The sequence below is a fragment of the Cololabis saira genome, chromosome 6 (assembly GCF_033807715.1).
Source record: "Cololabis saira isolate AMF1-May2022 chromosome 6, fColSai1.1, whole genome shotgun sequence".
Classification (NCBI taxonomy): domain Eukaryota; kingdom Metazoa; phylum Chordata; class Actinopteri; order Beloniformes; family Belonidae; genus Cololabis; species Cololabis saira.
Genome location: NC_084592.1, coordinates 32,717,435 through 32,739,918, shown reverse-complemented (window position 1 = coordinate 32,739,918; position 22,484 = coordinate 32,717,435). Strand labels below are relative to the sequence as shown.

General features: G+C 39.5%; 1 protein-coding gene across 2 annotated transcripts in view; it reads left to right on the top strand.

Moving 5' to 3' along the window:
• The window catches only part of LOC133446138 (neuropilin-2-like), a 146,949-nt gene that overhangs the window by 52,482 nt on the left and 71,983 nt on the right, over positions 1–22,484 (top strand). For both annotated transcript variants that reach the window (XM_061723975.1, XM_061723976.1), the window contains exons 4-7: positions 827–1,054; positions 4,416–4,571; positions 4,648–4,817; positions 15,340–15,495. In XM_061723975.1, coding sequence (XP_061579959.1) covers positions 827–1,054; positions 4,416–4,571; positions 4,648–4,817; positions 15,340–15,495 — 710 coding nt within the window. The remainder of the gene's footprint in view (positions 1–826; positions 1,055–4,415; positions 4,572–4,647; positions 4,818–15,339; positions 15,496–22,484) is intronic.

Below are 22,484 nucleotides of genomic sequence, written 5' to 3'. Positions count from 1 at the left end.
TCTTGTATTTTACCTGTTTTATATTCCGTCTTGGAAGTAAAGCCTGAATTATGGTCCCGCGTTAGATCGACGCAGAGCCTACGGCGTAGGGTACGCGGCGATGTACGCCGTACGGTGTGCGTTGCCGCGTACCCTACGCCGTAGGCTCTGCGTTGGTGTAACGCGGAACCATAAATCAGCCTTAACTGGAAGTTAAACGTGTCATTTGTTTTTTACAGGATTCTGATTGGCTGGCATGACGTTAACAGCGTTTTCATGCGAGTCCGTGTAAACGAGGATTTTTTTTGAAAATGTAGAGGGGAAAATATCCGTTTTTGTAAATACCCGGCTACGTGTAAACGTGGCCTAAGACTCTGTTTACCAGTTGATCTATTAGTCTAACCCTCAGCTACAGAGGGTAGGGATAAACTTAAGCCAGGTCAGAAAGCAATATCTGATTTTCATTAGTGAGTTTTCACTGAATCATTATTAGTTACAGTTTAGTTATTTCAGGGACCTTTGTGGGTTTTTCTTTCTTGATTAGAAGGGTACATTTTTATGCATAAATAATTGTCCATATCTGTATATCCCAGGTGAGATGTTATTTTTCGTGGCATTTTTGAATGTAGCTTTGTTTTGTATCCCACAGTAATCCAGTACCCAAGTGGTCATGTCACCCATTCATATATGGCACTTTACTAAAACAACAGTCTAGTCGCATCCTTTTCTAAATTAAGTTGCTGAAATAAATGTCACTTTTGAGTTTATTTTAAACTAATCCAACATCTAAATGCTGTTAACTTACCTTTCTGTTTGATATTCATGTGTGTTTTGTCTCTTTTTCCAGGCTCAGACTGTTCCCGCAATTTCACCAGTCCAACGGGCCTTATTGAGTCACCAGGCTTTCCCGACAAATACCCCCACAACCTGGACTGCTCCTTCATCATCGTTGTCCCACCAAGCATGGATGTATCCCTCACCTTCCTCACCTTTGACCTGGAGACTGACCCCCTCCCAGGCCCGGACAAAGACTGCAAGTACGACTGGCTGGAAGTGTGGGATGGACTCCCAGGAGGTACAACTTTTACTATACTTTGTTTTGGTCATGTAACCTTATGTCTTATGTTCCATTTCTGATAAATGTGTTGAGGGTGTTGTTCCCCGTGGAAATGTTTAGCAATAAGTAGTGAGTCAAATAGAGTGAAAAATGTGTGTTTCTTGCCCCGCCTACATCATTATTGACTGAGGTGGAGCAGCAACTATTTTAGTAGCTATGTGTTGGTAGATGAAAGCTAGGCTTGCAGGCAGGATGCTGGCACCTACTGTGGAAAAAAACAACATAACTTTCAAAAGGGGAAAATAAAATAAGAGTTGCTGAGCATTGGGAGAAAACATTGGAGGTGAGAGAAGGAGAAAGAGTGTAGGGTGAAGATATTTCTGGTCTAGCTGTTAAAAAGAAATTGGACGAGTTTGGAGGACATATCTAAGGTGCACAGACCTTTGAATTGAGTTTAAAGTGGTGGAAGATGTAGAGAGAAATAGAAAAGCGAGGGAAGGGAAGCAAAAAGTCCTCTGCTGCTGAGAAGACTGAAAAATAGAAGGATGTGTTGGTGTGATCATAAAGGCCTGAAGATTTGTGGTTTGTCTTCAAAGAAAAGAGAAAAAGAGGGTTTCAAGGGGAGTTAAGTAGCCGAAACTGGAGAGAAAGAAGAAATATTTCTTAGAAAATCGATCTTTGCAAGAATATTTAAGAGATAGATGATAATAGATTGAAGGATGATTGAATTGTAATTGTATCTTTATTTATTTGCAGACATACGGACCCAAAATATGTCTTATTTTTTCTCATTGATTTCATTTGTTAATATACATCAATTTTTATATTTCAGTCAGTTATTTTTTGCAGTGAAAGACTTCAAGCTCTTCTTGTTAAAACACCTGTGTTTTGGAGCGTAGGCTCCAATCTAATAAATCCCCACTTACTGGGCGTACGTGGCGATATTGGGGATGATGGCCATAACCCTCCCATCCTCTGAGTCAGAGCCTACAGGTGGGAGCTCGGCAGACAAGAAACAGCAGAAGGCATGTGAACATCTGTTAAATAGACGTGTGAATGAGAGGAAGTAACTGGAACAAACCATTCAGAGGGTTGAAAGCCAGTTTAAAATGCTGCTTGAGATGGCTGTTTGCCTCATTTCAGGCTCACAATGAATTCTGCAAAAAATACAAGTTGGTAGAAAGTCAATTGAGGTGAAAGAGACAAAAATGATGTTATAATGTGATGCCAACAGGTGGTTGTTAAGATGGTTTGGTACAAAATCAATTTTCATGAAAGGCTGAGTCTTTGAGGAGCAAAGATGAGCGGAAGGATTATTGAAATATTTAAAAACCATTTTACTCAAACAAAGTTTGGTAGTGAGTCAATCATTTCTTTTTCTACAGTGCAAAATAAAACTAAACTATTAAAGTAACCGGAGAAGCTTTAGTTAGGAAATGTTACAATACAGAGATATTTACACATGTATGAACCATAATCACCAAGTGGTAAAAGATTTTTTGGGCCAGAACGTTTTCTTCTGGAATGAGATCTACAATGCAAACGGAAAGATGTATTAACAAACTAAGCTGATGGGGGGGGACAAACATGGTATTGGCTGCAAAATATGTCAATGTAAAGTTAAGGAATGCTGCTTTTTTTATTATAATTTCTTTTTAGTTTGCTGAAAAAAAAAGGAACAGTAAAGTCATAGTGACTGAACGTGTTATCTTCCACACCTCGTAAAGCAGAGTTACTGAGTAAAGACCTGTTCAACTTTAATTAACGTTCCTGTAAATATGAATTAAGTATGTGGGGCGATTTGACAGACAGTGTGATGAAGATGGTGTAAAAGGGAAAAAAACAATCGTCTGCCTTATAACATTCTATGAAAACAGAAAAGTGGAAGAGAAAATGAATGACAGGCTCCTGCTTTTGGTGATGGAGGGATTACAAGAAGAGAAAAGCAAGATGCAAGCAAGATAAAAGGAAAGGAATTGACGGTTGAATATGGTGGGAGGAGGTTGAAAGGGAAGGAAACCAGCAGGATGAGATTCAAAGGTGAAGGACTTTTAGTTTTTCCCTTTGTATGAGAGTGGAGTCCTCACCAGGAAGAGAGAACAGGAAACGGTACGGCCGGACGAACAGAAAGACCGCCGGAGTTTATTATATTATAAGGTTGAAGAGGTGGGAATGAGGGGGGAGATGCTGAGAGTCAGCGAGCCAGCCTGTGAATTGGTTTATTTAGATTAAAGAAAGTAAAAGGAAGAGATGATAAGCAACAGGATAACACTCGATTATGCTGTAAATCAAATAAGGAAGGGGGGGGAAGCATCAAACTGTTTCTTCATTTGCTCCATTGTACATAAAACATTTGTAAGTGGCAGAACACTCAGATCTTATCTCCTTTGATAAACTGACTGCTCAGCTTTTTGCTTTCAAATCCATATATCTTAATTTTACATCAGACAGGAAATTGAAATGAGAAAAATGTGCTCTCTAAGTTATGTTGCAAACATGTGTAAAACTCTAAAACAGACCAAAATACAGCAGACGTACTGTACAGTACAAGCATTCAAATCTGCCCTTCTTGTTTTCCTGTTTTATTCTCCTTGAAAACCATTAGGAAAAGTTATTGCTGGTATTTGCTCAAGAGCCCTATTTCAAATGTCCACTCATTCCTAAAGGAAAGGAAGAAAATCGATAACATTGATCGGTCCCCGCCTATTTTCTCTCCTCCTTCTCCTCTTCCTCCTCCACAAACCTCCTCATGTGTGTGTATCTGTGTGGTGGACATAAAGCAGGAGCAGGAGGGAGTTGGCAGGATGAATGTTCTGCCTCTGGTCCCCCTCCTTCCTTCACACACACACACACACACACACACACACACACACACACACACACACACACACACACACACACACACACACACACACACAGCTCCCTGGGCTTTAAATCACAATCATCTCTTTGTGTTGACTTATTGACAGCTCGTGGTGCAGTAGCATGGTAGTAGTATAAATGCATACATTTTATAAGACAAAAGTGCACATTGTAAAGCTGTTCATTCCAGAGATGACGGATGAAGGTGATGACATGAGGAGGTGGAGTGATGAGCAGATGTCAGCAGAGTAAGGAGTGAACGAGATAATAGACGCAGGAAAATCAGTGCAAGCATTGCAGCAAGGGAGATGCACAAACACATTTGAAGGTTAAGGGATGAAGAGAATCAAAGATGGATCTTGACTCTTGACACCTGGATGAGGTGAGATCTTTAGGGACCACCTCAGTTGGAATATATCTCATGAGTCAGACAGACAAACAAAGAAATAAAGGCATACATTTCCCAAGTTCCTGGCAGATTTTGAGTCTAATCTAATAAATCTCTGCTCTTTGACAGTGGGCCCTCTGATTGGTCGATACTGCGGGATAAAAGTGCCTCCTGTGATTCAGTCATCCACTGGGATTCTCTCTCTGGCCTTCCACACCGACATGGCTGTAGCTAAAGACGGCTTCTCGGTGCGATACAACATGACGCACAAAGATGTCAAAGAAAGTAAGTTTACGTCAGTAACGTGTTTTATTTCAAAATAAAAGCGTAGCAGCATTCAGCAGACTCTCCCCCTTTGCAGGCTTCCACTGCAGCAGTGCCTTTGGTATGGAGTCAGGAAAGATCACAGATGAGCAGATCACCGCCTCGTCAACTTTCGAGGATGGACACTGGCTGCCACGTCAGGCCCGACTCAACAACATTGACAATGGATGGACGCCTAATGCAGACAGCAACAAGGAGTACATACAGGTACAGATTTGTTTACGCAGCACAATCGGAGATGAGGTTAGAAAGTAAGAAAGGGCACCTCGAACCTGCACTGAAGTTTCAGGAATTTCCGGAGTTGGCTCCATTTTTCTTGCAAAGACATCTTGAGGCAAAACAAAGGGGAAAATTTGCAATTTTTAGCACTGTACCTCTGAGCTAAAAATTAAGTGACTTTCTTTGAGTAACTCAAAGTCTCTCGAGTCTTCTGTATCAAATAATCATTTCAATCCCACTTTAACACCATCAGCTGGGGACTTGTAAGGACTGCAGGTTAATATGTATTTATTTATTCTGCTTGGTTTGGTTTGATCAGCACACAGCGCCAGTTTCTTCAAAAAAGCATCTAAAATACTGACTTGTCTGACTATATTACGATCTCCATTGTATGATGGTGAATCCCAGATTCCTCTGAGCCCAGAGGCGTTGACGCCAAACTGGACAAGGTTCACATTGGTTAAGTTTAAAGTGGTATATGTGAGAACAGGAACATGATATAATGCTTGTCAAAGGTGTCTGACAGTAATCCCTCGCCCATATCTTTATATGAGCTGCTGATGAGTGATGGCTCTTGATGCATTGCCACCTGAGAAACTGGAGATGTCCCGTATCCACCTTAGGTTTCCACCCTTGCTCTTTACTTTCTGACATTCCTCCAGATTCCTTGACTCGTTTAATGATAATATGCACTGTAAAAGATGAAATATTCAGATCCCTCCCAGTCTTGACAAGAGTGGAGATCTGGCAAAAATAGATTTGTATTAACAAAATGAACTAAAGTTGATTCAAATAAACATTAAATATTGTGACTGCATAGTGACTGCATATACATTAAACTCAAAGAAAATGTAATATTTTTGTGTTTTTTTCTTTTTCTTCACACCCTCCATACAGTACTCGAGTTGTAAAAAAAAATCAGGGGGGATGGTGGATTTTATCATATGGGGACAGGTAATTTGTGCTGATTACAAATAATATAATATATTACAAATAATAGCAGTGACCAAAACACTTGCAGAAATACTGCAGGAAGGACATAGCAGCAGTTAAATGCAGCTTTCTGTAAGCTTTAAATATCCACTGGGCTTACATCAAATACATCAAAACACAACAATAAAAAACAGTTTTCTGAACTTATCAATATGACTCTGTCCTTCACAGGATAAGTAAAATGGATCACTGCAAAAACTCAAAATAAGAATATTTGTCCTATTTCTAGTAAAATGTTTCATTTTAGTTAAAAAATCTTATTACACTTAAAACAAGATTCAATTTTCACCTGTTTCAAGTAGATTTTCACTTGAATTAAGTAGAAAAATCTGCCAGTGGAACAAGATTTTTTTTTTTTTTTGCTTGTAATGAGAAGATCTTGTCCCACTGGCAGATTTTTCTACATATTTCAAGTGAAAATTTACTTGAAACAGATGAAAATTGTCAAATAAGTTATTTTTCTGGTGATGACTCTAAATGTTGAAATAGCAGTAAAACCACATTCATTGATGAAATGACATAAGGGATGGAAAGGGGGATGGCAGTTTTACAGGGGGGATGATTTTGACCGTTTTTATTTCAGGGGGGATGCCATCCCCCCTCATCCCCCCTCAACTCGAGTACTGCCTCCATATCATCCCAACTCCCTCTGCTTTGGGGTCAAGTTGATTATAACTCTACGGCAGATTTATTTGTGTTATCAAGTTGGTGTAGGAGAATGGGGGAGAGATAGTGAGAGGAAGGTGTGGTGCTATCAAGGCCCAGCAGGCTGGCTGAGGCTTTGTTTCCTCAAGTCTGTGACGCCGCCAGCTTTGTGCCATCCCTGAACTAAGCTTGAGTTATGAGGCTGTCTCTCTTAAAGAGGAAAAGCAAAGGTAAGGTTTGTGCAGACCAGCCAGCGAGGTACTTTTCTGTCAGACACGCTGTGTAAACAGCCGATTGTCTTGTTGGTTGTCACCTCCTGGTTGTCTCCACAAAGCCAACAAGCCGCTTCAGCTTTTTGTTCGGGACCAGTAAGTTTAAAAGGGGCTGTTTTTGCTTTGTTTTTGTTTAAGGAGGCGTATCACTAAAGCGCTGAAATACGATCCAAAAGCCTGATCTTTTTATCTTAACCAATCTCTCTTAATATTTGCACAGGGATGCAACACAAAAGCCTGGTTTTAAACCACAACTTTATGTTTGTTTTTTAGTTTTTTGCTTGCCGTTGGTTTTGATAAATGAGGCCAGCATCTCATGTTCGCTCTACTCCCTCATCTGTAGTTGGTCCAATAGTGTGCTACCACCTTAAAGTAAATTCATGGTTCATTCTTCCATGATCTGGGCCACTCGTGTCACTTTAACCTACAAATGACGTCTTTTCAGACTTTGGCCTCACCAAACAAAATGAAACAGTTAGATTTTTTTTATTTGGTAGACGGTTACAACACCCAAGGATATGCTGTCAAACACTGAAAATGTTATTTGGTCAAAGCAGCAACTGACCCCCCTGTCAGTTTGGACAAAAAATGTAATTTTAGTAATGTTCTTTTGACTAATATTTAAATTGGTTCTCTCTGTAACTTAGTCATCTAAATTAAATTAGGCCACGTTTACACGTAGCCGGGTATTTACAAAAACGGATATTTCCCCCTCTACGTTTTCAAAAAAATCCTTGTTTACACGAAGTGGCATGAAAACGCTGTTAAGGTGCTATGAGCAGCCAAACCTGCAGGGGGCAGTACGGAGCGCGTCGCCACGTACCCTACGCCGTAGGCTCTGCGTTGGTGTAACGCGGAACCATAAATCAGCCTTGACTGCCAGTTACTTCCAAGACTGAACGAGAGTCTTTCGTTTGGAGTGACAGAGAAGTGGAGTTAGACCGCGTCCACACGTAGCCGGGTATCTGCTAAACCGAAGATATTAAGATATTAACGCGGCAGCTCCGTGGCCGGGACACGGGGGACTCGGGCTCGTTAACTGCGGCTTACAGAGAAGGAGACGTGCCTCCCGGGGAAGCTGCAGCTTCCCCGGGAGGCGCAGATGATCTACAGGTTTTGAATGCTTATGAATGTGGTCTAAAAAGCAGATCTTCGGTTATGTTTGGAAGGGTTTTTTTTTAAAAACGATGTAATGTGGATACAAATTATTTTATAAACGGAGGGGGGGAAATATTCGGTTTTAAAAATAACCACTTACGTGTGGACGGTGTCTTACTTTTTAAGTGTGACTTTAGAATATAAAATACAAGAAAATATTGACGGTGGCCAAACAAACTGTAAACACAGGTCGCACAAATGATGCTGCATGGTGACGTTTCTGTGACGTTCTGAGCCTAAATCTCCGTTTTCCTCCGTTTTCCTCTGTTTAGACACAAATGTGAAAACTGAGTTTTTGAAAATCTCCACTTTGGCCGGCGTTTTCAGAAATGATGTTTCTGATGTTGATGATGTTTTTGGTGACTTTGACCTCCGTTTTCGTGTAAACGAACGGCCAAAACGCATGAAAACGCCTCCGTTTTTGCTCCGTGTAAACCGGGCCTTAGTTTTAATCAACTTCCATGCAGAAAACGTCCTCCATGTCATCTGCAGTTTGACATGACGTTCTTCACAGCTCTTAATCTGCTGCTTCAAGCTGCTTGTTGAAAACCTCCTGAACCTCAAGCCTTGAAGAATGAAATAATAGTAATCATAATATTTCAAGCAAATCCTATTTTTTCTCTTACACCTGCTATGTTTCTTAAAAAATATGTAAGTGAATTTTAGATTTATATCTCAGATGTATGGGTCATATCCTTCTCTGATCGGTAACTTTACTTGACAGTGTCGGTGTCTCTTGGTTTGTCATTCAGCAAAAACACACCAGTAGCTCATGATATTACATTGTCTGTGTGTTTTACCCAGGACTCTTCCCAGTTTGCAAGGCATCCTGTTTTTAACATCACGTGTGAGACATGTCCACACATCTCCTTTTTCTCACAGCCGTTGACAATTTGTCACATTTCAGATGCATGTATGTGCGGAGCAGCTATTGTCTTTCTGGGGTGATTCAATCCGCACGTGTAACCTGCTCACCACACAGGGAAGTTGCTTCTGATTGGATCTCATCTTTTCTAAATATTTATATTTACAAAAGATGTTGATGGCAACAGTGAGACGTTTTTTCATAGGTTTGTCCGTGCACATTTGTTTTTATTTAGTTATCAACCCATTTTAAAAGTTAACACTATTTAGCTTCTGATAGTTTCATTTGAAATATTTCTTATCTTCGTGGGAAAATAGTTAAAGTATTCTTACAAACACAGCAATTTACTCACCAATATAATAAATGCATAGGCTGTTTGAAGACTTTAAAGGTGACTGTAAAAGCCAGTAACTCTGGGCTATCATCCTATGACCCTAAAGCAATTCTGATAAATTCTTCTCAAGAAATGCAATTTATATTAATTTGTGGTCCGAATTTAAAAACCATATTCGAAAGAAAATGAGTTTTTTTTCCTGGCAGAAAGTTTTAACTTCCATATCTTGCTAATTATCTGGTGAACCCTAACATTTATCTCCCGACCCCGCCACAAAATGTTGCACCTCAGGTTAAAACCCACTGACCTCAATCTTCCCGTTATAATTTGCTGACTGATTTGGCTGCCAGCTGCCTGTTTTCCAGATAACGACACCATCACACTGCAGAGTGTAAACTAAACAGTCTTGGACTTTATGTGAGAGCACAAATCTTCTGTCCACTTCCAAGGCTTCCCAGACCTCTTTAGTTACCTTTTATGAACATGAATATGTCTGCTTTGTCATGCTTGGCTGCATAGAAAACTTGAATCCCCTCTTTTGTTTTCCTTTCTGCTTTCTCTTACATCATTAGGACTAACAACTTAATCATGAATAGTCACAGACAGATGCTGGTTAGACGCAGTAGTTCACTATTTCCAGACTCTGGCCCAGAAAAACACAGGAAGGGACTGTGGCCAAGAGGCAGCACATTTCCCAAGTCCCATCAGTCTCACGCTTCCTTTCTGTCTTATCTCTCCCAGTTGACAGTACACTCCTTCCAACCCACAATGGAAAATAACCAACATGAAAATGATTAAATGATTTCTGTCTTTAACAAAAACCAGTTGTTAAAAGGCTTCTCCGTATTCAGACTACCAAAATAATCCCCTCAAAACGGGGAGAGACTCCAATTTGGACTTTATTGTCCGTGACGCATCAGGTCTTTGCTGAAACAACCGTCACAGATGTCTGGAACGGCAGCCTGCATCTCTCCTGTTGGCTCTCTGGGTTCCTGCTGTTTGTTGTGTTCTGCTTTTTGTCTTAACACCTAACAGACCAAAGGCCCCTACATGCGGTCGCTCATGTCTTCTGTGTGTTTAAAAGCTTCTTTCTTGACAAGCAGCTGTCATAAATGTCAATGTGTTTGTCCATCTTGCATCTTAGTGTTTGTGTGCGTGCGTGCGTGCGTGCGTGCGTGCGTGCGTGCGTGCGTGCGTGCGTGCGTGCGTGCGTGCGTGCGTGCGTGCGTGCATGCGTGCGTGTGTGTGTTAGGAATGGGCAATATTTTACCATTGACGATAAACCGTCAAAAAAATTCCTCACAATAAGAATTTATCATTTCAAGGTAAAAACGATAAATTCCCATTAGTGACGTTTTTGTGTAAAGCCTGAATTGTGGTTCTGCGTTAAATCCACGCACAACGTACGTGAAGGAAGGAAGGAAGGAAGGAAGGAAGGAAGGAAGGAAGGAAGGAAGGAAGGAAGGAAGGAAGGAAGGAAGGAAGGAAGGAAGGAAGGAAGGAAGGAAGGAAGGAAGGAAACAAGGAAAGGAGGAAGGAAGGGAGAAAAGAGGAAGGGAAGAAGGAAGGAGAGAGCAGGAGGAAAGAAGGAAGGAAGGGAAAAAAGAAGGAAGGAAGGAAGGAAGGAAGGAAGGAAGGAAGGAAGGAAGGAAGGAAGGAAGGAAAGAAGGAAGGAAGGAAGGAAGGAAGGAAGGAAGGAAGGAAGGAAGGAAACAAGGAAAGGAGGAAGGAAGGGAGAAAAGAGGAAGGGAAGAAGGAAGGAGAGAGCAGGAGGAAAGAAGGAAGGAAGGGAAAAAAGAAGGAAGGAAGGAAATTAGCCAGAAAGAAAGAAAGAAAGAAAGAAAGAAAGAAAGAAAGAAAGAAAGAAAGAAAGAAAGAAAGAAAGAAAGAAAGAAAGAAAGAAAGAAAGAAAGAAAGAAAGAAAGAAAGAAAGAAAGAAAGAAAGAAAGAAAGAAAGAAAGAGATTTATAGTTAAAACGGTGGAGTTGAGTTGGTATTTTTTTATCGTCATTTTTATGGTTATCGGGATAAATGCCAGAAATTATCGTGATACATTTTTTAGTCCGTACCGCCCATCCCTAGTGTGTGTGCGGGGGGAGGGGACGGACAACATGTCTCACACGTGATGTTAAAAACGAACTTTTAAAAATGCAACAGATTCCCCCCAAAAAACGGGAAAAAAAGATGTTACCAGCTTGTAATCCTGCCCATCCTTCTTACAACACATAAAAAGGTATTCTGGCACCAAGTGGTAAAGCTTTAAGTGTATATTTTTCCCATTCCTCCTGCAAACAAACTTAACGGGTGGACCCGTATGAGGGCTTTGTTGTTGCCTTTTAAAATTCTTTGCACATTCTCTGTTGGGATAAAGACTGCAGACAGGTCAGTTCAGTACCTGTGCCTTCTTCTTCCAGAAAACAAAGAAAAATGTTTGTACAGAGGCATTATATTACTAGTAAGGAACTGCAAGAAGAAAATAATAATACTGTTTTCAAACAGGGGATATCAGCAGGTGATTGTAAAGATGACTCGACAAAAGTCATAAAAGGACGAGCCTTGCAAGCTCCACTAAATACACAAATGAGGGAAAAAGTTATTTAAATCTTTATAAATAATGTTCCTCAAACAAAGAGTGGAAGGCATATTTTCCCTCAACAGTGCATACTATTATTAAATCATTCAAGAATCTGGTAACTCTTGATAACTTCCTCCATGCTGAACACGCGTCGTGTTGTAAGAAGAAATGATAACTTTACAAAATGCTCCAAGCAGCTTTGTCTGGAATATGTCTCTGTGTATGTTCAGTTTATTAACACATGAAATGAAGTTGATGAGAAAAATTATGAATTATTTCATATTTTCTAAATTGTCAGCCGTTAGTTTGTGATTTTGTTCTGTATTCTTCTCTGCTCTGGCATCCTGGCCCGGGTCATTGAAGTGTGGTGCAGACTGATGATGCGAGCTCCGCTGGCTCCGTTGTTCTAACAGCTCTGTGATTGATGAGAACTTTCCTGGGGAAGGCTCTCTTAGCATTTTTCTCTTTCTCTCTCTTTCACTTGTTTTTCACCTCCTTCTCTTCTTTTCTCTCTCTTCTTCCCTACTGCCCACCCCTTTCTCCTCTCCTTTCTCATCTGTTTCTCTCTGCAGCTCTGGACTATTGATTAGTTGTCTCAGTGGATCTCATACTTGCCCGACCAGTGCAAGTGTGTGTGTGTGTGTGTGTATGTGTGTGTTAGAAGTAATCTAAAACACCTGTCTCCCTGACAGATAACAAACGCAGCATTTTACCTCCCCCGGTGTTTTGTACTACACCCCAGTGGGACATCCAGCACACACTCTCACAGCATACACAGATTAATCTCTGGGTTTCAACAGCTCCAATTGAGGAGAATAAATGTCATGACCGACAGTAGAACTCCTCTCATCTTCTGCGCCGGTATTTCTCTGTCTTGAATTGAATGAACTTAAAAAATGTTCTCAGCAAGGGCCATTAACTACAATCCTACAATCCAAAAGTTAAGCTAAACTTCAGAAATGAAGAGTTTTGGCTCACAGCATGTTTTTTGGGAGTGTACTGTGGTGTCAACAGACATCTCCCTAACCTCACAGAAAGAGTTGTTGCTGTGGATATGGCCAGATTATACAATACAAGTTACAAGGCACTGGCTGATAGCCAGAGCAGGTGAAAGCCGCTGCTATCCAAGAACCTGCTCATCTTCACCTCACTAACACAAACAGAGCACTGCAGGGGAAAGGTTTTCTGGAGAGGTGGAGAGTCAGACACATTTATATTCCTGGAAAACGTATTTGTACAAGTTGAAACACACTTCATTCCAGTGTATCCAGTAGGGATGGGCGGTACGGATTAAAAAATGTATCACGATAATTTCTGGCATTTATCCCGATAACGATAAAAATGACGATAAAAAAAATACCAATACAAAAAGTGTCATCAAAGGGAATCTTTCTTTCTTTCTTTCTTTCTTTCTTTCTTTCTTTCTTTCTTTCTTTCTTTCTTTCTTTCTTTCTTTCTTTCTTTCTTTCTTTCTTTCTTTCTTTCTTTCTTTCTTTCTTTCTTTCTTTCTTTCTTTCTTTCTTTCTTTCTTTCTTTCTTTCTTTCTTTCTTTCTTTCTTCTTCTTTCTTTCTTTCTTTCTTTCTTTCTTTCTTTCTTTCTTTCTTTCTTTCTTTCCTTTTTCTTTCTTTCAGGCTCATTTCTTTCTTTCTTTCTTTCTTTCTTTCTTTCTTTCTTTCAGGCTCATTTCTTTCTTTCTTTCTTTCTTTCTTTCTTTCTTTCAAGCTCATTTCTTTCTTTCTTTCTTTCTTTCAGGCTCATTTCTTTCTTTCTTTCTTTCTTTCTTTCTTTCTTTCTTTCTTTCTTTCTTTCTTTCTTTCTTTCTTTCTTTCTTTCTTCTTCAGGCTCATTTCTTTCTTTCTTTCTTTCTTTCTTTCTTTCTTTCTTTCTTTTCTTCTTTCTTTCTTTCAGGCTCATTTCTTTCTTTCTGTCTTTTTTTCTCATTTCCCCAATTTATCGTTTTTATCGTGAGTTGACAAATTCTTACCGTGGGGAATTTTTATGACGGTTTATCGTGAACGGTAAAATGTCGCCCATTCCAGTGTATCCAGCTTACTAAACTAAAATAAAAGTGTGAATGTTTTGCCAAGTTAGAGTCCAGACTTTAACGCAATGAGATGCCATGGAAGGACTTGAACTGAACAGTTCATGGGTGGAGACCCAGCAACACCCGAGATTTGAAACTCCTTCTTGCTGAGAAAATAAGCAAACCTTCATCCTGTCTGATAATTACAATGTATTAGTTTTAAGAGGAAATATGGATTTTCTGAACAAGTGTATCCAAAAGGGCACTGAACGCAGAAGTTCATGTATCTTTACCGCCCACAGATATGTAATATCAGATCAACAACTAATATCATTGTTCCCCTCATTTGTGTAAAAGGATTTTCCTTCTTTTCTTTTAGCAATTACATGAAACACTGATGTATTATATCATATATTAATCATTGCAGCTTCATTGTTCCATATGTTTTACACATTTTGGGGACTGATCAGTAAAACAAATGTTCAAACTTAACCACCGGCTGGATGCAAGACACGTAGATTAGCACCGGTAATCAGGATGGGGAGGTGATTATCAGTATTTGTATGGAAGGAAATGAAAATGAGCCTCAGGTAATTATTATCGATCTGCCGAGAGATAGAAACGTAAAGATGAAGGTAAGAATGGAGGAAAGCAGAATACTAAAACCTGGAGAGGGATGCTGATAGCTTATGGTGTATACTTGTGCCATATACGTGGTATATTTGTCTGACGGTTTTATCTAAAGAAGCTTTAAAATAGTGGCACTTTAGCATGTTTCCAATAGATGAGTTTAGACCAGGGGTCGGCAACCCAAAATGTTGAAAGAGCCATATTGGACCAAAAACACAAAAAACAAATATGTCTGGAGCCGCAAAAAATCAAGTCTTGTATTAGAATGAAGGCAAATGGCGAAAGGCGAAATGTCGAGAAAAAAGTCGAAATGTTGAGAAAAAAGTAGAAATCTCGAGAAAAAAGTCGAAATGTTGAGAAAAAAGTCGAAATCTCGAGAAAAAAGTCAAAATGTTGAGAAAAAAGTCAAACTGTCAAGGACACAGTCAGAATTTCGAGAAAAAAGTCGAAATGTCGAGAAAAAAGTCGAAATCTCGAGAAAAAAGTCAAAATGTCGAGAAAAAAGTCGAAATGTTGAGAAAAAAGTCAAAATGTTGAGAAAAAAGTCAAAATGTCAAGGACACAGTCAGAATTTCGAGAAAAAAGTCGAAATGTCGAGAAAAAAGTCGAAATGTTGAGAAAAAAGTCGAAATGTCGAGAAAAAAGTCGAAATGTTGAGAAAAAAGTCGAAATGTCAAGATTAAAAAGGAAAGGAAAGAGGAAGAAAAAAAGAGAAAAAAAGAAGAAGAAAAAAAGAGAAACAAAGAAAAAAAAAAGGAAAAAAAAGGTCAAACATTTTTGAAAAAGCTCCAGGAGCCACTAGGGCGGCGCTAAAGAGCCGCATGCGGCTCTAGAGCCGCGGGTTGCCGACCCCTGGTTTAGACGTTATCTTTTATACTACACTATCTTTTCATTTAGTTTTTTAAGTCTAAACAACTTCAGAACAAAATGTATTGGTCTTTTCCATTTATTTTCATCGTCTTATAACGTTTTTACTTTTGCATGAAACTTAAAAAGCTCTCTCCAAACCAACAGGTGGACCTGTTTACTCTGAAGGTGCTGACAGGCATCGCCACACAGGGGGCCGTCTCAAAGGAAACTCAGAGGATTTACTACGTTACCTCCTTCAAGCTTGAAGTCAGCACTAATGGAGAAGACTGGATGGTCTACAGACATGGCAAGAACCACAAGGTTGGTACAACCACGCATGGTAGAACTTGAAACCAGTCGAAGTAGAAGAGAGAGAACTTATATTGTCACACGTGCCCCAACATGTATTATCATGGGAGAGAAATATGAGATGGAATATATTAAGCTGGAGCTGACCACGAGCCCACGTTTCAGTTTCCACAATTATAGTTGTTTAACTGCAATGCAGCTGGCTTGACTCAAGGGTTTACAAGCAATCCTGAACCAACGCAGATCTCAAAGCTTCAAGCAATACCTTACTCTTGGCACGGAGCTAGATTTGCTCTTTACATTCTGCTTTTCACATCACATCTGCTTTGTGTTACTTTCTGGTCCAAGTTCTGCTGAACTGACGTTAAACTGAATGAGCAGGTCTCTGGATATTTTCTCCTGGAGGTGTTGAGGCATGATATGTCATCAGTAAGCGTGCTGCAGTCTGGGAGGTTCAAGGTAAAAATTAAGTCTTAATCGAGAGTCTTAGTGGTTGAAACAGCAATTAAAGCAGAGAAGCATTCCAGCGGTTGATGCTGGGATTTCCATCGTAGACGCTTTCCTCCTGCCGTGTGGTCACACGTGTTGCTCCTGTGGTTGAGCGCCACGTCTAGCTTTGTGCTATAAACTGTCATTCCTTAATGAGCAGTAATGCATGCACACACTCACAGATGCATACATTGTGTTCTGCGGGGAAACAGGAGATCCAGAATAACCATCTGTACTTTGTGGATCCCAAAAGACTGAAAGTGACGGCTAGCTCCCCGAGAAGTGGTAGATTGATAAAACAGCGTGGAAAACAGAAACATATTTGGTAGATGATAGAGCAAACAGCAGAGGTAGTTAATTTATAAATCTTATTTTCTTTTCAATCATGTGTACAGCTGATAAGTTTATAGGACGGGATCATTTCATTTAATTTGAGGCAGTATGCAGAAATGACTTTGTAGAATCAGTGTGGGCTTGTAACGTGAGACTCCAGAGCCATTTTCTGGTATCATAGCCATGACTACAGTATGCTGGCAATGTGACAGCAAACGACTACAGCAACAAAAGCTGCCGCACCTGTGGATACAGCGCCTATCATGATGAATTTTGGATAAACAAATGCGTACACAGCTTCAATAATAGAGCTGGCAATGTCTGTGACTGCAGAATCAAATTTCCAATTGTATTTAGGGTTGCCACCTTTCAGAAATAGAAATAAGGGACGCCCTGATTTCAGCAGCGCAGGAGCCAAAAAAAAAGCCCCAAAACTTCTAAACTGAATAAACATGTGTTTATTTTATATGAAAAAACTAAATGCTTTGATTTAAAGTTGAAAGTGCTTTAATAGCATTGAACTTGCATGACTGTACAGACAGACAACCATACTAGCAACTGAAATATCCTCCTATGCTACGTATGTCCACATCAGCCCAGATGTATAATATAGCCAGGTGAAGAATATGGTGTAAAAGTTAATTTATTTCAATAATTCAACTAGAATATGGTGTAAAAGTTAATTTATTTCAATAATTCAACTAGAATATGGTGTAAAAGTTAATTTATTTCAATAATTCAACTAGAATATGGTGTAAAAGTTAATTTATTTCAATAATTCAACTAGAATATGGTGTAAAAGTTAATTTATTTCAATAATTCAACTAGAATATGGTGTAAAAGTTAATTTATTTCAATAATTCAACTAGAATATGGTGTAAAAGTTAATTTATTTCAATAATTCAACTAGAATATGGTGTAAAAGTTAATGAAAATACGGTACAAATCGTGTCCCGTATTAGTTCAATACGGGACGCAACATTTTTTTCTCAAATAAAGGACAATTCCGTATTTTACGGGACGGGTGGCAACCCTAATTGCATTTGACTCCTCAAAACTTCTTGTTCAGTCCCTTCGAAGATAAGACCAGCTCAATGGACTGTTAGCACATTTTAGAATGATAACTACGTGTATAGCATTCGCCTGGTGCTCACAAAAAAAGCGAAGCTACCTTAGAGATGCCACCAACAGCAACAATGGAAGTCATCCAGCAGCTTGTTTTTGTTACGCTTTTGGTACTTGTATGTCCACGCCACATTGTTTGAGAGAAGATTGCGGGCGGCCAAGAGTGTTTACAAACGCTCATGCTGGTTTCGCGCTTGCTTTTGTCGTGGGTAGTCTGTCCGCCAATCAACATATTGTATCGTGGAACGCCAGTAGCTCTGCCCTTACCTCCAAACAACGGGGGCCCAAAAATGGCATGGTTCGGTTTAATGGGACATATTTATAATGGAAACACACAAAATACCATACCGGACCGTAGCGAACCGCTCAGTGGAAACGGGGCTTGAGATGTCAACGTGGTACTTTCCCTGAATTATTTGGGTAAAGCAAATGTGTTTGAAGCAGAGCAGATGTCCAGCGGGAGATCAAAGAATTAAAACCAACTTCTGTGTGGTCCATTACAAATATATGATCTAAGTTCATTGCTCTATCTACTGTCAAATTCACTGTTAATCTGTTAACTCCAACATCCACCTGTAGGCTCCAACTCAAAAGATCCGGACAGGAGGTTGTGTTGTTGCTCCTGAAGTGAATAGACAGACATTTAGACAGTAGATTATAAATATTTAACTACAACACTGGTCAATTGTACGCATCATTGCATGAGGTGGCCGACTGAGGTCATTTTTACTTTATAATCAGTTGTATTTTCACCATCATGTAGGAGCAAAAGCATGCTTTTGTAGCACAAAGACGCTGGGCCTCAGCATGAGGAAAATAAATCCAACAGATTAATGACCAGTGTTTGGAGATTAGTTCATGGTGTCACCACTGTTAATCCCCTTCCCCCTCGATTATCCAAATAACCTGGAAAGCTGCTTCAAGGGGGACAACAACAGATTTGTAGAAGAGGACATTTTTAGGAATATGGGTCTAGAATAAACCAGTGGTCGCTGTTTAATGTGCGTTTGTGTGTGGTTAAACACACACACCATTTAAAACCAACTATTAAAGTTCCTCTGAGCCGTCTGGCTCCTCAGTGTGTCAGTCTGTGCAGTAATTTGATGGTTCAGGTCAGAACTGTCAATCACATTGTTAAATCTACTCCTGTGTATCATTGTCTGGTTGTAAAAGTCTGAACCAGAACCAGATAATATTCAGGATTACATGTACGAAACAGGGTGTTCTTCATGTTTCGGTGCTCCTTCCGTACATAGAAGTAGAATATGCAGAGAGGATCAGTATCATGGATAATGTCCTCTCTCAGTTGACACCCCCCCGCAGCTGGCCAGCATCTAGGCTGGCATGTTGACGGCCTGTATCATCTTTAAGTTCATAAGTGATATTGTGTGCTCTGTGTTTTTGTGATTGTAATTTCTTACTTTTGTTGTCAGTTCCTGAACTCTGACCCTCTCCTTTTTTGAACTGGACATTTATATATCAATCCCTCTTAAAACCTCTTCGTCGACACCTGCTTTACACATCTGCATTCACCCTTTCCTACCAGTTTTTCCATCTCTCCTCAGTTCCCTCCTTTCGCGCACCATTTTTTATCCCTTCATTCCACTTTATGACTCTGAGAAAGTCGTCATGTAATGACAGACTTTCAGCAGCATAAGTGACAGACACACTTATGCTGCTTAAAACAAATGACTTATGTGCTTGGCCATGGTGCGTGTGTGGGTGTGCGTGCTTGCGTGTGTGCATGTGTGTGTGTGCACGCTTATGTTTGGGTTCTTCATATAATAATATAATAATTATTGAATTAGCGTTTTATGAGAGAGATGCATGAAAGGGGGAACAAGAAATAATGGTGGCCACATGAACAGAAAAAAACACCTTTTTGATGCTCAAACATTTTGGTTCCGCTTGTGTGCACTCTACACATACCAAAACAAAACCTAGGTGCAGATGTATGTTACTTGTTTCATATTAACATTTTAAAGACGTGCCCACACGCACACACACACACACACACACACACCTACACAAATACGGTACAGTAAAACATCTGGGAGCCAGCCCACCGAGGCGGTGCTGCTGTCATGCAGCATCACGTTGATTTGTGTGATCTGTAATGTATTTGATAAAGTCATTAAAGCCCTGTTGGGAACCAGATGGGACATGTGGAATACCAGTTAACTCACGGGGCTTTGTCAGCAGAAGGTAATATTTATACATGATTTCCTCCCATGTAGCATTGACCAACTCTACCAGAGAAGTGGAGGAGTGAAGTTGACAGGCGGGTCAAGTATAAAACACCCTTACAAATGCAAATGATGTTTCCTCTAAACCCGAGAAGTTTCTGGATTCTTTTGTAGCTATCAGTCAGTCAGTCAGTGCACTTACATGAACAACAATACTACTGCGTTAACCTGTTTAAGACAATACTAATAATAAACTACAATGTAAACAGACATCAAATAAATATGGTCACATTCAAAGTAAATATGAATCCCATGAGGATAAATATTCCAGTAATAGTTGCATTGCTCAAGTAAAATTTAAACATGTAAACACTTGAATCCCTGTATATTGTTTGTTGGGCCTTTTTGTGACATCAGACGACTTCCACATACAGAAATCTTGAAAAGTGTGAAGATCAAATCAAATCAAATCAAACTTTATTTATATAGCACTTTTCATACACGAGTAACGCAAAGTGCTTTACATAATAAAATCAACATTTAACATATAAAAACTCACACACTCATTGTTAAACACACACATCTGGTCATTTTCACACACACCCTCACATTAATACCTCCCCAACCGACCCCAACCAGGGCGATCCCCATAGCAACGACCGCACAGGCCGAGTAGGCATAGGTGTGGAAGATCCCCATGAGGAAAAGCACTGGAGATAACCTATTAAAAAGTAAAAACATTAAAATAAACTTAACAAAAATCAAAAAGTTAATATAAAAGAATAAGTACATAATAAAATAATGTACAAATAAATATTTAAAATAATACGAAATAATTAGATAACAATAAACTAAACCACACTAATAAAATAAATAAGATAAATACAATTCAGCTATAAACTAAAGTAAAAAGGAAGGTCTTGTATGGAGCCAAATCAAGGCCAAAAGTTTTGCTAATTTGAAAATAAAATTTGAACCTGAAAATTCTTTTTTACAGTTTCAATTTTATTTTTTTCAGTATCAGATCTTTTTTTCAGTTTCAAATCTTTTTATTTCAGTTTCAAATCTTTTTTTTTTCAGTTTTACGTCTTTTTTTTCAAGTTTCAAATTTTTTTTTCAGGTTCAGACTTTTGGCCCCGATCTGGCGTGGGGGGCGTGGCATCAACTGAGAGGGGCGTGGCATCATGAGTGACAGCAGAACAGAGAAGGCGGGGGACGTTACTCAGTCATGTTGCCTTCAGGAAACGAAGGTTGCAGAAGTTATCAGTAGAAGTATGATTCAACAATACACCATATTCACGTGATTGGCAGTGGAAAAAACTGATATTAGTGACACATTTCTGTTTAAAAAGCTGTTTTAGACCGTACTTGGCACCAATCGCAGTATAAAAGCAATAAACTATGCCAGACTGTACAGTTCAACAGCCACACTTTAAAGTTTGACATTTCCCACTTCCATATACTACGAAGTACGGTCTAAAACAGCTTTTTAAACAGAAATGTGTCACTAATATCAGTTTTTTCCACTGCCAATCACGTGAATATGGTGTATATACAGTGTTGAATCATACCTTTACTGATAACTTCTGCAACCTACGTTTCCTGAAGGCAACATGACTGAGGAACGTCCCCCGCCTTTTCTGTTCTGCTGTCACTCATGATGCCACGCCCCTCTCAGTTGATGCCACGCCCCCCACGCCAGATCGGGGCCAAAAGTCTGAACCTGAAAAAAAATTGAAACTGAAAAAAAAATAAGTGAAACTTGAAAAAAAAGACGTGAAACTGAAAAGAAAAAGATTTGAAACTGAAAAAAAGATTTGAAACTGAAATAAAAAGATTTGAAACTGAAAAAAAGATCTGATACTGAAAAAAATAAAATTGAAACTGTAAAAAAGAATTTTCAGGTTCAAATTTTATTTTCAAATTAGCAAAACTTTTGGCCTTGATTTGGCTCCATAGTCTTGAGCCTCTTTTTAAAAATGTCAGCAGTCTCTGGATGACAACCAACTGTTGGATGTAGGCACTCTGGAAAGTGTATTTGAGAGAAAAGCTTGGCTGAAATCTTCAGAGAGCATCATGAATGCATTGAAGTGTTTGTGGCCTCGCAACAGTTGTCCAGGTGAAGTCACATGCAGCATCAGCAGGTAAGTTAACAGACATGAACTCCCTCTGCTCTGTCTCAAATCTTTGATTCATTCTGTCTGAATCATCTAAAATCCATATGGAGAGCTGTCTGAAATCATAACAAATGTTAAAAAGTGTCAGAGTTATCATGGGAGATCAAAAAGCAGAACAGTAGTCAAACTGGTATAGAAAAATCTTTCAAGAATGTCATGTTTTTAACAGAAAAGCTCTGTAGAAAATCACAGGAAGATATAGAGAGACAATATGACCAGAGCTGCCACTTGAGCAGCGTCATTATGACATAAAATTCTTGACATAAACACTGGACACAAGGCATAGGGATGTAGGAGGATGTGCCAATATTCAGTCTCTTCCCTTTTTGGCTGCTTTTGTGCTGCCTGACCTTCAGAGTTGGAGCATTGCTGCTATCCTCTTCAGGCTAATTGTTAGTCTTGTAATTTGTTTTGGTGTTCACTGTACGTGTTTGATCAGAGGCAGAGGGTCAAACATTACACGATCTGGCAACAAATCTGCCACCCACCTGGTCTGCAACCCGCGCTTTGTCAACAAAGCACACACAGGAAACACGACATTGGCCATGTGCATAACAGGAGTTGTTTATTCAAAATGGACAGAGGGAATGAACAAGTAGTGAAAGCTGTTTGTGAAATGATTTATTCAGAACAGACAATGAAAACAGAAAAGTAGTACAGAGGGTTGGAGGTGTGTAAAAACTCCTTTGTT